At 35.9% G+C, this 16,768-nt stretch overlaps 1 protein-coding gene across 1 annotated transcript in view; it reads left to right on the forward strand.

Moving 5' to 3' along the window:
* The window catches only part of LOC134259096 (uncharacterized), a 113,219-nt gene that overhangs the window by 86,793 nt on the left and 9,658 nt on the right, over positions 1-16,768 (forward strand). Inside the window, exons 160-191 of the mRNA XM_062741692.1 lie at positions 52-231; positions 1,270-1,450; positions 1,869-2,035; positions 2,335-2,462; positions 2,602-2,854; positions 3,036-3,207; positions 3,414-3,654; positions 3,910-4,027; positions 4,194-4,369; positions 4,587-4,746; positions 4,949-5,149; positions 5,332-5,586; positions 5,727-5,886; positions 5,998-6,239; positions 7,771-7,901; positions 8,074-8,227; positions 8,438-8,659; positions 8,804-8,897; positions 9,118-9,235; positions 9,472-9,620; positions 10,070-10,203; positions 10,474-10,746; positions 10,969-11,259; positions 11,395-11,546; positions 11,904-12,045; positions 13,984-14,087; positions 14,256-14,459; positions 14,717-14,891; positions 14,976-15,262; positions 15,369-15,518; positions 15,628-15,841; positions 16,160-16,323. Coding sequence (XP_062597676.1) covers positions 52-231; positions 1,270-1,450; positions 1,869-2,035; positions 2,335-2,462; positions 2,602-2,854; positions 3,036-3,207; positions 3,414-3,654; positions 3,910-4,027; positions 4,194-4,369; positions 4,587-4,746; positions 4,949-5,149; positions 5,332-5,586; positions 5,727-5,886; positions 5,998-6,239; positions 7,771-7,901; positions 8,074-8,227; positions 8,438-8,659; positions 8,804-8,897; positions 9,118-9,235; positions 9,472-9,620; positions 10,070-10,203; positions 10,474-10,746; positions 10,969-11,259; positions 11,395-11,546; positions 11,904-12,045; positions 13,984-14,087; positions 14,256-14,459; positions 14,717-14,891; positions 14,976-15,262; positions 15,369-15,518; positions 15,628-15,841; positions 16,160-16,323 — 5,792 coding nt within the window. The remainder of the gene's footprint in view (positions 1-51; positions 232-1,269; positions 1,451-1,868; positions 2,036-2,334; positions 2,463-2,601; positions 2,855-3,035; positions 3,208-3,413; positions 3,655-3,909; positions 4,028-4,193; positions 4,370-4,586; positions 4,747-4,948; positions 5,150-5,331; positions 5,587-5,726; positions 5,887-5,997; positions 6,240-7,770; positions 7,902-8,073; positions 8,228-8,437; positions 8,660-8,803; positions 8,898-9,117; positions 9,236-9,471; positions 9,621-10,069; positions 10,204-10,473; positions 10,747-10,968; positions 11,260-11,394; positions 11,547-11,903; positions 12,046-13,983; positions 14,088-14,255; positions 14,460-14,716; positions 14,892-14,975; positions 15,263-15,368; positions 15,519-15,627; positions 15,842-16,159; positions 16,324-16,768) is intronic.

The raw sequence follows: 16,768 nt of genomic DNA on the forward strand, positions 1-16,768 counted from the left end.
TTGAGAACTTGAAATTTCTTGATGAGTATCTCCATGCCTTATGTTTTACAGCTAACTGGGATGGGATCTATGACCATGAGACTGGATTGCTCGGTTACTCTGTAACAGTGGGCACTCAGCTGTGTGAGGAGAAACTGAAGGATCATCATGATCCCCACGCTCACTTGTTTGACCGCTCCCAGTGGACCAACAGTGTCATGATGACCCCCCTGGTGCCTCCCAGACTGCCAGGTCAAACTTAAAATCATAATAAATGAGGAACTAATAAATAATGAAGTATATTCTTTTGCATACTGCTTTTGAGAAATTTTGCCTTGATAAATCAAAATTGTGATTCAATTTCAATTTGGTGCATATATTCAGGGTTCGACACTAACATTTTTAGGCTTTGGTCCGGCCGGACTAGTGCTTCTCTACTTTTACTAGTCCGAGGGCAATTTTATGAGTCCGTCAAAAATATAAATAAATAAATAGAATTTATGTTGCAATGTATTTTTTAATACTTTTTGAAATAAACAAAGCATTTACATGAAATGTTTATACCAAGAATTCATTGAAATCGCTCAATCAGGAACTACGATCGTATTCCCGATCTCATTTGTTTTTCGCTATACATTATTACATCATCCAAACATCCGACATCTTTCTTCATGTTTCATACAAAATCATGATCGCTAAGATGTTTAATTTCATACCAATGAGTCCAAAATTAAGCGCGAATTGACTCAGTATTACCTAACTTCCCGCCAAGAAGCTAGAAAGTTAAAAATAAATGCGGGGTTTTCCAGTGAAAGTTGTCGAGAATTTGAACATCGGTAAATTCTTTTTTCACCCCCAGAAAACTTTATTAGTCCGTTCGGACTTATTAGCTAAAAATTTTATTAGTCCGAATGAAAATGTATTAGTCTGAGACTAACGGACTAACGTTATTGTCGAACCCTGTATATTATTATTTAATACTTTAAAGTACATGTACCTTCAAGAATTTTATGAACAGCCTCAAGTCAAAACTTCAAACCAATATAATGTTAAATTAAAAAAAAGTTTGATGGTGAAACAAAATTTTCATCATATGTTTGAATTTGAATGTAATATATGTGTAAGAGATTAACAAATCAAAATTTGACTTGTCTTTTCTTATTGTGTGGTCTTTAAAAAACGGAAAATTTTTAAAAATGTGCATGCAATTATGATTTAACTTAGTCATAAAAAGTAATGCATCATTGACTTTACAATAATATTATAAGAATATTATGATGTATTCTTTAGATGGACCATACTTTGTGACAGTACGTGCTATCAACAAAATAGACTATGGTGGTCCCTTGGCTCTGTCTATTTGTCACTCCACGCCATACATCATTGACAACAGTCCTCCATTTATCTACGAGATTTTCAATATCAAATATGATGAAGAAAATTTCAATTTGAGTTTGAGCCACAATTCTACGTAAGTTTAATTTAATTTGAATGATCAAAGGAAATCAAATATATATAAACATTATCTAATATTCCAATCTTAATAAAAAAATTTGCATTTTTATTCAGTTTTTGAACTTTACACACAGATAAATATGCCAAGTGAAAATTGAATGTTTAGTCTTTAAAAAAAAATGAAGATTTCTCTCTCTTTTTTGTTTGGAAATTATTCTGTGAAATTGTTTTGCGACCAAATTTTTTTTTCTTAGGAAAGAATTTTAAAAAAGCCATTCAAGTCCAATTTACAAGAAATTTAATTAATAAGAGATTGAGTCTTAAAAAATGGATAAATTGAAATTATTAATAATCTTTAGATTAAAGATAACAGATATAAATTTTCAGTATTTATGTGTATCAAAAAAATTTAAAAACTGTGTTGCTTTATATAGAGATCCTGAGTCCGGTTTGAACAGGAATGACTTCTGTCTAGGAAGGACAACTAGAGACTGTGATGAATTAATGTGGAGTCCAATCGACTTCAATCCAAACATCACTCTGTTACACAGGATCACTAATGGTGTCCCAGTCTGGATCAAAATCAAGGCTGTAAATAATGGTAAATATCACTGTAGTCAGAGTCTAAAGGTGTAAAAAAAATGGTAAATACCACTGTATGGTTAATATCACTGTAGTCAGCATTCTAGTCAGAGTCTGAATGCTGTAAAAAAAAAAAAGTGGATATCACTGAAGTCAAAGTCTGAAGGCTATAAATATCACTGTAGTCAGAGTCTGAAGGCTGTAAATATCACTGTAGTCAGAGTCTGAAGGCTGTAAATATCACTGTAGTCAGAGTCTGAAGGCTGTAAATAATGGTAAATCATATTTATAATGATTGTATTCTTATCTTACTTGTAGTGGATTTAAGAACCATTGGAATAGCAGACTCCCCCATCATTGTTGACCAGTCCCCTCCTGTGGCAGGTCAAGTGTTTGATGGAGAGATTTCTGGTGAAGACCTGACTTACATGAAGGATAACAACAAGGTAAAGAAATATAATTGTTCAACAAGGGGGGGGACATTATATCACTGATGTCTTGATAAAAAACTAAAATCTTACAAAGACTTATCAAAGTTAAAATGCATCAGCAAAAATTTTGATAAATACGGAATCCTCATTTCAGATCTGCAGCAACTGGCAACACTTTTTTGACCCTGAGTCTGGTATTGCCATGTACATGTTAAGTGTAGGATCTGAGAAGAATATTTCTGTAACAGATGTTGCCAACAGGACCCAGTTCTCTGCCAGAGAGAGCAAAGCCTGCATAGAACTGCCCCCCTCCAGATACCTCCAGCATAACCAGATCTACTACACTACAATATGGGCTTACAACGGAGGCAATAAACAACTCAATGTCTCCATGATCTCGGATGGAGGTCTGTTAACAGAATCAGAAAATTGATTTTAAAAATTATAAAATATCCGTGTAAAATACATGTATACCAGTAATTTACCTGTGAGAATTTAACAGAATATTAAGTATGAAACTGCTGTCATGGAGTTTCCCTGACCATTAAGTTAGGATTTTTTAAATAATTGATTTCTTTTTTGTTCCAGTGCTGGTTGACCTGACAGAACCTGAGTCTGGAGAAGTGATTGATGGGAAGGAGGCGACCTTTACTGACCTTCAGTTTACAACCAATCAGGCCAAAGTCGAGCTTCAGTGGAGAGATTTCCAGGATCCCGAGTCACTGATCAAACAATACGAAGTACAAGTGGAAAGTGCCAAGTGAGTTCATATGTCAGAATCTGTCAAGGTGAAAAATAAAAGGCATTTAAAAATTCGATTTAGCAAGAAGACCTGATGCATTTCTTTGTGAAGAAATAAAATGCAAATACAAAAAAGTGGAAGTATAGGTTTAAAATGTTCATATTGTGATTATTTGTTGAGTGAACACATGGTTTTACTGCTTTCATGATAACATTATATTCCAGGAACATGAGTGAGGATTACATCGTTGTAAGAAACTGGACATTATTCTCCAATGCCACCAACAGTGTCACATGGTTGAACTTCCACCATCAGCATAGGGACCGTATCAGAACCATTCTGAAGACCACTAATGGAGCCCTACGGTCCATTTCTAACTCTACTGACAGCTTTGTGGTGGACCTGACGCCACCTCTGTTACTGTATATCAGGGATGGGGCAAGCACCAAGGATAGGGATTACCAGGTTGGTTTGATTCTAAAGAAATCTTATTACGCTACCTTATAGACACTTAAGTTCATTGAAATGATAGAGGTTTCTGTGGAAATTCCAGATTTTAAAAAAAGGAGTATATAGGAAAATGGAACATATGAAATTACTTGGAGAACCTTAGATTGCTTCATGATATTCTAGTGTCTGCTTAGGCCCTTGGCTCACTAGTATTTTAAAAGTGTTATATGCCTATCATGCTTCTGTGTTAAGTGGAGTGTTATTTTACAGTCTGAGCTGGATAGATTGACAGTGAGCTTTAGCTATGTGGACAAGGAGTCTGGTGTTAATCACTACAAAGTCCAGATCTATGAACTGTATCAGGGAACAAGAACACAGAAATACCCAGGTCAGTTTTCTTTTCATTTATATTCTACATATATGATTGATTAGATTATTTCATCATTTCATTTGGCTATTTTTATATTTTTAAAAAATGATACAATATACATGTACATGTGTCTCTTATCCACTTAACTTCATAGAGGAGATTAATATTCTGCTCTTGTATACAGCAACAAAGAATGATTGGAAGGAGTTGACAGACAAAACAGCCACTAGCTACACTTGGACAGGCCTGACTCTGAGGGAAGGAGCCCGCTACAGTGTGAGAGTGGCAGCCATTAATAATGCTGGCTATCTCGCTCCATTTGAAACCAATGGTGTCATCATTGATACATCTCCACCCATTGTAAGTACATTACCAACAATGATAGTAAAGCAATTATTAAAACTTAAGACTAGAAAACTTCATATGATTCAGAAAAAAATGTTCAAATTGGTTTTTATTTAACAGGATTTTATGCAGTAAGAATAAAGTTTTTACTTTATTTTGTAACATTTTCTAGTTATTTATGCTCTGATATAACTGGTATTATACAGTTTTGCCTTAATTTTGTCTTCCCTAGGTGTTCTGGCTGAGGGTAGGAGTGATAGGAGGAGCTCCAGAGCAGAAGGTAGAGGGGTATGTGTGGCAAGCCGACACCAAGGGAATCAAGGTCTCCTGGCTTAGTGATGATCCTCAGTCAGGAATTGCAGGTTATAGGGTGGCTGTTGGCACCACACCAGGTAAGACTTAGTAATTCATGTTTCCTCAAAGCAATTATGCTGTGTTCTTTGGCCCAGCAATGAAAGGGGATGAGGCTAATATGCATAGGACAAAAAAAGGGGGGGTGCTCTTTTTCAAGGACTGACCTGACCAGGATTATTTCAGCATGTTAAAGTCATCAATGTTTTGGATGTTCAAAACTGATTTCCTTTTATTGTGTAGGAGGGACAGATACTTTGAACTGGAAGGCAGTGGGAGCAGAGAGTAGTCAGTATATCACAGGACTGTCCTTAGAGCTGACCAATCAAACAACCAAAACACCTGTGTATTATGTCTCAATGAAAGCAGAGAATGGCGCCGGCATTGTCAGCACCCAAGCCATTACATCCACTCCTATAGTGGTAGTACCAGAAGATAAAGCAGGTGAGGTCTAATATCAAATTATTTTGATTCTGGATTGCAAGTTTATGATAAAACTATGTTTTACTAGTTAAGCTATAATTAACTTGGAAAATTTAAGCAAAGTGAATTCTTGCTGCTATGATGACTATAATTCTCATAAATTAAAATGTATCATTTGGAGTGATTTGCCATCTCTTTTATAGGTATTGTTGTTGATGGAGCTGAAAATGTTGATAAAGTGATAAATAGTGGTGCTGCAGTAGACATTACTACAGATGTGGATTATCAGCTGGATTCCAGCACTGTGTCAGTCCAATTCTCTGGATTCGAGTCCTCTCTTCATGGGGTCATGCACTTTGAAATGGCAGTGGGCACAAATCCAGATGGAGGAGAGGAGGTTTTGGCTTATACTGACTTCAACATTGTTCACATTGAAGAGTCCAACACTACTGGAAACGGTGATTCAATATTGACAATTTTGTTTTCAGTGGTCAATGATTTTGATAAATTCTTTAATGTCAGAATTATATTATTAATAAAAATTACCGTAATGACAAGCGAATGGAGAGTTGTAAATTTACTGCAAAATTCTTTATAGGTTTGACAAGTTCAGGATATGCCCAGGCCAATCTCCCACTCAGACCTAACACTACCTACTACTCCACAATTAGAGGTGTGACAAATGATGGGAATGTATTACAGACAACCTCTGATGGATTTACTGTAGACCAGTCACCCCCCACCATCACTATTGACAGGTCTGTGTAGCAATTCATGTTCAGTTCTATAGAGAATATGTTTAGAAAAAAGATTTCCAATGGGTTACTTAACACGTTGAAGTATTGGAAAAATTGTATAATTTATTACAGACTGACAAGGCATTCAGCAGCTGACTCGGCAGTTGGAGAGGGCAGCATGGTTTACGAGTCCACAGAAGATGCCCTGTCTGCTATGTGGCATTACAATGAGACAGAGTCGGAAATCGTCAGGGCCTGGTATGGAGTGGGCACGTATCCCTATGCTGATGACATTGCCCCACGAAAAGAAGTCCCCATCTCAACCTCCCTCTCAAGCTTCTTAGCTAATAATGAAGTGAAACCAGATACTTCAGGTATGATTTCAGATTCATTCAAAAGAACCAGCAAGTTGATTTTTGCCATGTTTGCATTCCTGAGTGTTTAGACATGGATGATTTTTTGATCTACAAATAGTTTTATTTTGAAAAAACAAGAGTCACAATGTTGTAAACTTTTCACATTTTATTTTTTGAACCGCAGGCAAACCAAACTTATACAAAGTGTGTGGGTGAAGGGGATTCAAGTTTGTTCAAATAAAGGGCCACGCCCTTATTCAAGGGGAGATAATTGGGAATTAATGAAAATTTAGTGGCATATTTAAAAAATCTTCTTCTCAAGAACCACTGTGCCAGGAAAGATGAAACTTATGGGGAAACATCCTCAGGTAGTGTAGATTCAATTTTGTTCAAATCATGACCCCCGGGGGTAGGGCAGGGCCAAAATGGCCTACCAAAGTTTTACATAGAAATATATATAAAAATTCTTTAAAAATCTTCTCAAGAATGACAAAGCCATAATTCCATTTTATGTGGGAATGCAATCAGGTAGTGAAAAATTTTCAAATCATGACTCCCGGGGTAGGGCGGGGCCAAAATGGCTCAAAGTTTTTAGAAATATATAGGAAAATTCTTTAAAAATCTTCTTCTCAAGAATGACAAAGCCATAATTCATATTTTGTAGTGAAGATTCAAGTTTGTTCAAATGAAAAATGGCCAACCAAACTTTTACATAGAAATAAATAGGAAAATTCTTTAAAAAATCTTCCAAGAATGACAAAGCCATAATTCATCATATTTATATGGAAGCATGTTCAGGTAGTGTAGATTCAAGTTTGTTCAAATCATGACCCCCACAGACCAAAGTTTTACATAGAAATATATAGGAAAATTCTTTAAAAATCTTCTTCTCCAGAATGAAAAAGCCATAATTCATCATATATATATGGAAGCATGCTCATGTAGTGTAGTTTCTTGTTTGTTCAAATCATGACCCCCCGGGGTAGGGTGGGGCCAAAATGGCCGACCAAACTTTTACATAGATATAAATAGGAAAATTCTTTAAAAATCTTCTTCTCAAGAATGACAAAGCCATAATTCATCATATTTATATGGAAGCATGCTCAGGTATATTCAAGTTTGTTCAAATCATGACCCCCTGGGTAGGGCGGGGCCAAAATGGAGAAAGTTTTACATAGAAATATATAGGAAAATTCTTTAAAAATCTTCTTCTCAAGAATGACAAAGCCATAATTCATCATATTTATATGGAAGCATACTCAAGTATTTCAAATTTGTTTATCATGACCCCCAGGGATAAAATGTACAAAGTTTTTAAAGATATATATAGGAAAATTCTTTAAAAATCATTTTCTAAAAAATAGCAAATCCATGATTGGTCATGGGACTACTTTTGGATTTAAACTTGACAATAAAAAGCCATTTTCTACTTTTTCCTACCTTTAGTGCTCAGGTGAGCGATGTGGCCCATGGGCCTCTTGTTTGATCTACAAATAGTTTTATTTTGAAAAAAAAATAGTCACAATGTTGTTTATTATTTTTTGTGCAGGCAAACCAAATATAATAAGTGTGTGGACTGAGAACTCGGTTGGTCTGGTGAAGAAGGCTATGACAGGTGCTGTTATCATTGATCAGACCATTCCTAAAGCTGGACAGGTCACTTGTCCAGACTATATACAGGTATTCCATCCATCCTACCATCTGAAGTAAAAGTTTAATTTGCCTAGATAATTTCCATTTTAAATGCAATCAGTATAAAAATTTTCTTATTCATTTTCCTATTCATAAATGTGTACATGTGACAATATTTTGTTTGCACAATTTGTTCTGAAAAATGGACTTTTTTCTCCAGACGACAATTCCAGTAGAATGCTCTTGGACGGGTTTTGTGGACACAGAGTCCCCTATCAAGGAGTACCGCATAATGATGGGTAACGCTAAGGGAGATGACTCTATATTCTCTGGAGGAGTAGTGCCAGGACATATTCACAAGTTCTCCATTCAAGGTATATTATCCATTCAAGCTATATATTACGATTATCATATGGTTAACCAAAAGAGAAATTATCATTCTATGTGTAACTTCTGAAAATGTTCAAGTATGTCAAATATCTTGTAGGTATCCAATTTAATGTTTATTAAGTAAAATGTACAAAGAATAAGCTACTTTTTGAAGTTTTACAGCTGTTAAAGTGAAACTTTCAATTTCTTTCAAGGTGCTGGAAGTAAAATGAGCCATGGTGCAGAGTACTATGTAACTGTGACAGCAGTGAACACTGTTGATATGACTGTTAATGCATTCTCTAACAAGATTGGAGTAGACACCACCCCACCTAAAACTGGAGTAGTGGTGGACCTAAATTCTGTCTACAGGATAGATGCACAGAGCACAGATGAAACTGTCAGAATGAATTCTCTCATTTGCAAGACTGTTGAAGGTTAGGTTTATAACAATATTTTCTTCTATTGGTTCAAGGATTTTCATAAAGAGGCGGATTTATTTCCAGATGTTGAAAATCTTAAAATTCAAACCATACTTAATTTGATAAACAAAATAAACTCTATAACATTTTTTTTTTCAGAGTGTAAAGCATTGGATGCCATATGTACCGAGTCCTTGACCTCCTTATCTGTTACTTGGATGCCATTCACTGATCCGGAGTCCCAAGTTGTTGAGTAAGAATAGTACATATACATACTCTAAACTTTGTTCATTCAGCACACTCAACACTAATCATAATCTTCAGCTGATCAGAGCGATCATAAATCAATTAACCTGAGACATGAAAACAAAAGTATTGGTTTAGGTCATGTATATTGTTGATATACATGATATAAAGCTGATATTTTTGTGTTTCATATAGATATAAAGCTGATTTTGTTGTGCTTGATATAGATACCAGATAGCAGTGGGAACATCCCCTGGTGGAGGTCAGGTCAAGGCTTTCTACACAATCCCAGCCAACAGTCAGCACCACACGGTATCAGGCCTCAATCTCAATGGATACAGACAGGTACTTAACAAACATCAGGTCTTAGTGGCATTATGTGTTTACAATGAAATATTGATTCAGGAAATTAAAATAATTTATTGTTGTAATGTTATAATTGTATCAAAATGATCTGATTTATTAATTTTAGCTGCATTGAAAATATATGATTTATTGTTGGTTCCTGTATCATAATGGTCTAATTGTTGTTAGCTGTAATGAAATGATTTGATTTATTATTGTTATTGTTTTATTATTAGCTGTATGTGTCAGTAAAGGGAGTCAATGGAGCAGGGCTGACCAGTGTAGCCACATCAAACGGAGTGTACATCTCTTATCTCAGTCAGGGGAAGCAACCTCTGTCACATGTAGGGGTCATGGATATGGTGGATGGCGAAACCATGGACGTGTAAGTACAAATAGAATGGAAATACAGTCAAACCTGTCAAATCCAGCCAACTATTGGCCAGATAAGACAAAATTCTGGATTAGAAACATTTTAAACAATTAAAACTACTTAACTTTAAGTTTGCATCATAATAGGCAAGATTTCAGAATATACAATATCCAGCTGATTAAACTTTAAACAATTAAAATTACTGAACTATAAGTTTGCATCATAATAGGCTAGATTTCAGAATATACAATATCCAGCTGATTAAACTTGAAACAATTAAAATTACTGAACTATAAGTTTGCATCATATTAGGCAAGATTTCAGTATATATAACTTCCAGGTTAAACAAGTTCCACTGTAGCAATCTACATTTATCAGCATTAAAAAAAAAACAAGGAGGTATGCTGTTTGGTACATGTAAGACTGTTTTAATTAAGTACCACTGATTTTTTTCTTGACAGAGATTTCCAGACCGATCCATCCACCATTAGATCCAGCTGGGATGTTTCTGGTGACCCTTGTCCTCCTGTGAAATACGAATGGGCAATCAGAAGGCTGGATGGTTATGAAATCTCAAGTTTCTTTAGCACCAATAGTAAGTGATTTGCTGTAGGATAATTTTAATAATTTTAAATGGTAAAAAAAAATTGTACAACTAATGTGTAATTATTAAGACATTTTACATCCAGGCATGTTTGTAATTTGATAAGATTTGTTAAACTATAGGTTGTTAAAACTTTATTAAAACTTTTCTAATTAAGTGAAATAGTAATCAAATACATGAAAACAAATTATTTTTAATCTGAAAATAATACATTTATCAGTAGAACATAATAATGGCAATAATTTTCCTTGGTACATGTAGTGAGAACATTTGGACTGATTGATGGACTGAATATGAAAAATGGTGAGACCTACGTTAATTATGTCAGAGTGACCAACTCCATTGGTTACATGTACATCCTCCGCTCTAATGGTGTGACCATCCAGGAGAACCCGCTACTGCCTGGTAAAGTCTACGATGGAGACATTGAAGGTTTTGACCTGAATTTCCTGCCCTCAGTAACTAAAGTGTATGCCAACTGGAATGGATTTGGTCTGCCAGCAGATGCCATCAAGCAAATTGATGTCAACAGTGGTAAGAATAAAGAGTTTTTAATTTTCCACTGTATTTGTAAGCATTTTTTTTTTTTTGCATGTATCCGTCATATTCTTGAGTATTGGGGGGGGGGGGGGTGTTTCAATGTTTTTTTTTATTCATGTGCCAATTTCTTTCTCTTCTGATAGAAGTTAGACAATGCTGTTTTTTATTTTTACTTTTGTACCAGTGTGTAGTTCATTATTTGAATGCTTTCAATAGGAAATCCTGGTCTCCAGACTGATAATTCATTGATAGCTGCCCAGGATAAGAGTCAGCAGGTGGCCTACTACATGGTAGCCCTGGGTACTGATCGTCGCTTCAATAAGACCAGAGACAACGTTGTTCCCTATACTTTTGTGGGAGAAAATACTTCGGTGGTATTCACAGACCTTGAGTTGACTCCTGGTGTTGCCATGTACTATTTCTCAGTGTATGCATTCAGTAAATCCTTTTCCAAGACTCTGGTCACATCCAATGGTTTTTATGTTGGATTCCAAGGTGGTGTCACTGGTGAGTAAAAAAAAGATTTTAGAGAAGGAGGTAAAATTTCAAGGTCACCCTGGAGATGTGTTTTGCTATTCATATTTATTTCGTATGAGAATTTTGCATTTGAGTTTAAGTGGAGTTTCATTTGACTTTGTGTAGCTGGTATCATCACCCGTCCTGGTAGCTGTGTAGGTAACAATACGGTACTGGAGGTACAATGGGAGGGCTTCACATCCAAACTGGACATCCTGATGTATTATATAGCTATCTCCAACAACACTAACGCAAATGGAACAAACTGTAAAAATTATGTAAGTACATGTATTACTTTAAAAGTGTAAATGGTAGAGAAATTTTGCTTTAATGTTAAAAAGAGTATGTCACCAGCTAGGGTATGTTTTGTGTTGAATTCAATTTGAATTGCAGATATTTGTTGAAGTTTGAAAAAAATGTAATGAGATGGGAATGTGATTACATGTACAAACATAAAAGTTTCAACTCAGAATTTATAGATTCTGTTAATTATTGGGGAAAAAACAATCACAAATCTATGAACTACAAGCTTTATCCCTACATAAGTTATTGAATTCCCCAGTGCCTGTAGTAAAGAAGAGGATACTGTGTCAATTGGATTTATTATAAGCTGGTTTTCATTTGTTTATACACAGATTGATGGAGGAAAAACCCCAGATGATGAAAGAAAGCTATTATTTAATGCTTTGGATGTCACTAATCAGGGACAAAATACCTACACAAAGCTGACCAATCTCACTCTGGAACAAGGAAAAACATACTATGTCTGGGTGATGGGTAGGTTTTTCAAACCTATACAGTATACTTTAAGCTATAGGGAGGTCAGGTATTGGGAGAATTCTTCCCGAAAACAATTTTTAGCTTACCTGAACCAAAGGCTCAAGTGAGCTTTTCTGATAAAAATTTGTCCGCTGTCTGTCATCGTCGTTCGTCATCATTATTGTCATTGTTGTTGTAAACTTTTCACATTTTCATCTTCTTCTCAAGAACCACTGGACCAATTTCAACCAAACTTACTACAAAGTATCCTTGGGTAATGGGGATTCAAGTTTTTTTTTTTTCAAATGAAGGGCCACGGCCTCTTCCAAGGGGAGATAATTATGAATTAGTGAAAAATTAATGGCATTCTAAAAAAATCTTCTTCTCAAGAACCACTGGGCAAGGAAAGATGAAACTCATGTTGAATCATCCTCAGGTAGTGTACATTCAATTTTATACAAATCATGACCCCTGGGGGTAGGGTGGGGCCACATTGGCTGATCAAAGTTTTACATAGGAATATATAGGAAAAATCTTCTTCTCAAGAACCATTGGGACAGGAAAGATGAAACTCATGTTGAATCATCCTCAGGTAGTGTACCTTCAAGTTTGTTCAAATCATGACCCCCGGGGGTAGGGTGGGGCCACAATGGCCAATCAAAGTTTTACATAGGAATATATAGGAAAACTCTTTAAAAATCTTCTTCTCAAGAACCATTGGGACAGGAAAGATGAAACTCATGTTGAATCATCCTCAGGTAGTGTACATTCAATTTTATACAAATCATGACCCCTGGGGGTAGGGTGGGGCCACAGTGGCCGATCAAAGTTATACATAGGAATATATAGGAAAACTCTTTAAAAATCTTCTTCTCAAGAACCATTGGGACAGGAAAGATGAAACTCATGTTGAATCATCCTCAGGTAGTGTACCTTCAAGTTTGTTCAAATCACGACCCCCGGGGGTAGGGTGGGGCCCAATGGCCGATCAAAGTTTTACATAGGAATATATTAGGAAAAATCTTTAAAATGGCCGATCAAAGTTTTACATAGGAATATATTGGGAAATCTTTAAAAATGTTCTTCTCAAGTACTGCAAAGCCATGATTAGTGATATTTATATATGGAAGCATCCTCATGTAGTGTAGATTCTAGTTTGTTCAAATCATAACCCCAAGGGATCGGGTGGGGCCACATCATAACCCCCAAGGGTAGGGAAGGGTCTCAATGGGGATCAAAGTTTTATATAGGAAAATAAAGGGAAAAATCCCATTAACAGAAAATCTATGATTAGTCATATTGACATGTAAGCATTCTCATGTATTGATGATTTAAATTTGTTCAAATCATGAGTACCCTTTGGGGTAGGGTGGGAAACAATGGGGAGTCAAATTCAAATTATTACAAAGTCATATATACAAACAAAATGTTTAAAAAAATCGTTAAAAATCTTTTTCTCAAGAACTTTCTCTAGAAGTTTTATGCAGTATTCATATGGAGGCATTCTCTGGTAGTATTAGAATTCAAGCCTCCCCCACCCCCTCAGTAACTTTTATATTTCGGATCTGATTTGTGCTTTTTCCTAGCTCAGGTGTTTAAGTTGTGATTTTGTTTCCTTTGTATGGAGTTCAATGTTCCAAATCTAGACAGTCTTTTCTCTCTCTCTCTCTCTCTCTCTTTTCACAAAGTGCTCTCTTAAACCATATTTTGATTCATAAATTGAGACAGTAAAAAATAAATACGAAAAATTTGGATAGTCCAGGTATTCAGACACTTCAGTTATCCATCCCATTTTGACTCATTAAGAGCCAAAGTAACCAGATAAATGAGGCTCCACTGTATATATGAAATCTGTTGAAAGAAAATGATTTTTTTTTATCTGACTTATTTTCAACATTTATATCTGTCAATTTACATTGTTTTAGTTGTGAATCTATTTCATTTGAATAATAACAGGAACAGACAAGTCTGGTGCCTGTGAAATGAACTACACAGAGTTTCTAGTGGACATCACTCAGCCCAACATGGGTGTTATCAGAACTGGTCCTTGGTTTGATATGGTGAGTTCTAAACCTCTGTCAAAATAACAAGCTAAGCTTCATCATCAATGTAGAGTAGTCTTCAGACTGACAAATCTCCTGGACTCCAACAGCTGCCCAAGGTATAACTTTCATTTGCAAAATTATCTCAAATTTTAGAATTAAATATTTCATATTTACTTGTTGTAGGTTGTGTCCTATACGACTGACAACACCAGTCTCAGTGTGCACTGGGAGAACTTCACAGATGACGAGTCGGGGATTTCTAAGTATGAGGTGTCCCTGTGGCAGAACGACACCTGTGATGAAAGCAGCACCACCTCTCTCATCAACGATTGGTTAACTCTGAGCAGTAACAACTCCTACTACCAGTTTGTCGACCAATCATTAAAGGTAACACAATGGAGACTAACACTGTTTTGTTTTTAGAATGTTTAGGAAATTTTGTCATACATGTATTTAATTTAGTACAGAATGTTCCATATGAAATGAGATAGCAGACATTATAAACAGATTATTGTTCAGTGATGGTAAATGCAATGAATAAATGAAACAGTAGTAGTAGGTATTGTCTTTTCTTTTTATCTTGAATATATTGCAAGTTATCCTTTGCAATTAATTATGGAAATTGTATATTGTGACATTTTCAGAAGCAAATTCCATACTACGTGAAGTTGAGAGTGACGAACTGTGCTGGTTTATCTGTTGTACTGGAATCAGCCCCTGTGTTGTTTGATGAGACTGTACCATTGGCTGGTCTTGTAAAGGATGGACTAGACTTCACATCAGATCTTTTATGGTTTAATGATACAACTAAAGTAGAAGGTAACAATCTTGACAGAGCTGTATTTCATCATTTTGTGAATGAGTTGTTGGGGGAAAGTAATTACATTTTGTATGTTTTTACAGGCACATTCCTTCATTTACCCAACCCTGATCCAAATATCCATCCTTGTCCAAACCAGAGAATTGCTATTAAAGGAAGTGGGTGGGGCAAGCTGAACAAGCTAGGCATGTTAGATCCTTCAGGGGAATATTGGAGGATCAAGCAGCAGGATATTTATGTCTTCCCTGCTGAATTTGAAGACAAAGTGGATGTTAAGCTGGTCAAGACAAAGGATGCTAGTAATAATGACATCATGGGAGCTGGCGCCATCTACAGGAGAGCTGAACTGTTTAATGGTGGCACTTACAAGGTACTGATCCTATGTTAGAAAAAGATTATTGTCTGAAATGATTTCACTGAAATGCTTTAGGATATAAGGGAGGTTTTTGTTTTGACATTCTTGTGTCTTGCTGTAGCTAAGGATCCAGGCAGCAGATCAGGATGGAGAAGCTGTGACAGAGATCCTGTTCTGGGATGGCCCGGAGACTGGGATCGCCACCTATAAGTACCAGATTCCGAAAGAATTTGAAAACTGTGTTTGTTGCTTTAACAACCCCATTCCACTGGTAAGTTAAAAGTACATATGAAGTTGCCATAGATTCTTGAAAATAAAAAATTGATGCATTCACATGGTTTGTGATTTTATGATAAATACCATGATTGCTACAATTACAGGAATGTGGTGGCTGCAACTGCACCGCCTATCTTTTGGACAAGGGGTACTTTCTGAATGAGACCTTCCCCACGACGACCAGCACCACCCAGTCCCCGGACACTCAGACCTTCCCCCCCTATGACGTGGTGGACAGTCAGGGCTCCAGTGTCATAGACAAACCGGACCTATCTCCACAGTTTGCAAGGGATTCATGTGGTGTTCAGATCTACTCAGGTATGATGCAGTTCACAAGAAAATTAATGCATAGATTTGATATCTGTTTTTTATAATATGTATAAATCTAAGTCAAAGACTTAACTGACTCAGAATAAAATATTTTTCCCATGAATAAAGGAATAAAGTGAATTATTCTGTTATAGCTGTATATAGGGTGTTTTATTTTTTACCCACACTACTATCACACTATTTGCAAGCAATTTTTCTCCTTTTTCAATATGCCCAAACACAATTGTGTTGAAAGGATCATGCAGAAATAAGATGGAGACAGAAAATCTGATGTGTATCAGTTTAATGAATTTCTTCCCATTATAGCCAATCCAAATGCTAATCTGAGTGCCTTTATTGTCACTTGGTGTCGGTACAAGTATGATGCTAGAAGGATGGGGGTGTTAGCCACAGATATTAACATTAATCCTGCTGAGGACTTTCATGACTATAAAGTGGACTTTGCCATTAAGAGTGAAGATTCAACATCGGTAAATATCACATTACATAATTTATGGAATGACCCTGTATTAAAATTAGCATTTTTTTTTTTTTTTTTACTAAAAATTCTTCTTTGCAAGTTCATAGAGAATAATTAAGTTTAAAGCATAAGCTGTAGATTTAGCAGTTGGTTTCTCATGGGAACTACAGCCCAGCTGATGGATTTGTTATTACAAGAATGTTTTGAATTCCACCTGAAAATGAATAAACATGGTTAAGTCCTACTATTTTAAGCTCACCTCAACGAAGTTGGGGGAGCGTATGTAATACCCTCGGCGTCGGTGTCGGCGTCCCGGGTTAAGGTTAAGTTTTTTGGAGCAGTTTTCTTTTTAAGTACTTCTATGTCCTATATTGATTAGACATGCATGGAAGATGTTTCTAGTGTGTTTCATTGTACCAGTCAAAGTTTCAGATGCTGCAATTTCAGCAAAGGAA

Source organism: Saccostrea cucullata, unplaced genomic scaffold (assembly GCF_032062105.1).
Source record: "Saccostrea cucullata isolate Sc308-1 unplaced genomic scaffold, CSIRO_AGI_Scuc_v1 ctg453, whole genome shotgun sequence".
NCBI lineage: Eukaryota > Metazoa > Mollusca > Bivalvia > Ostreida > Ostreidae > Saccostrea > Saccostrea cuccullata.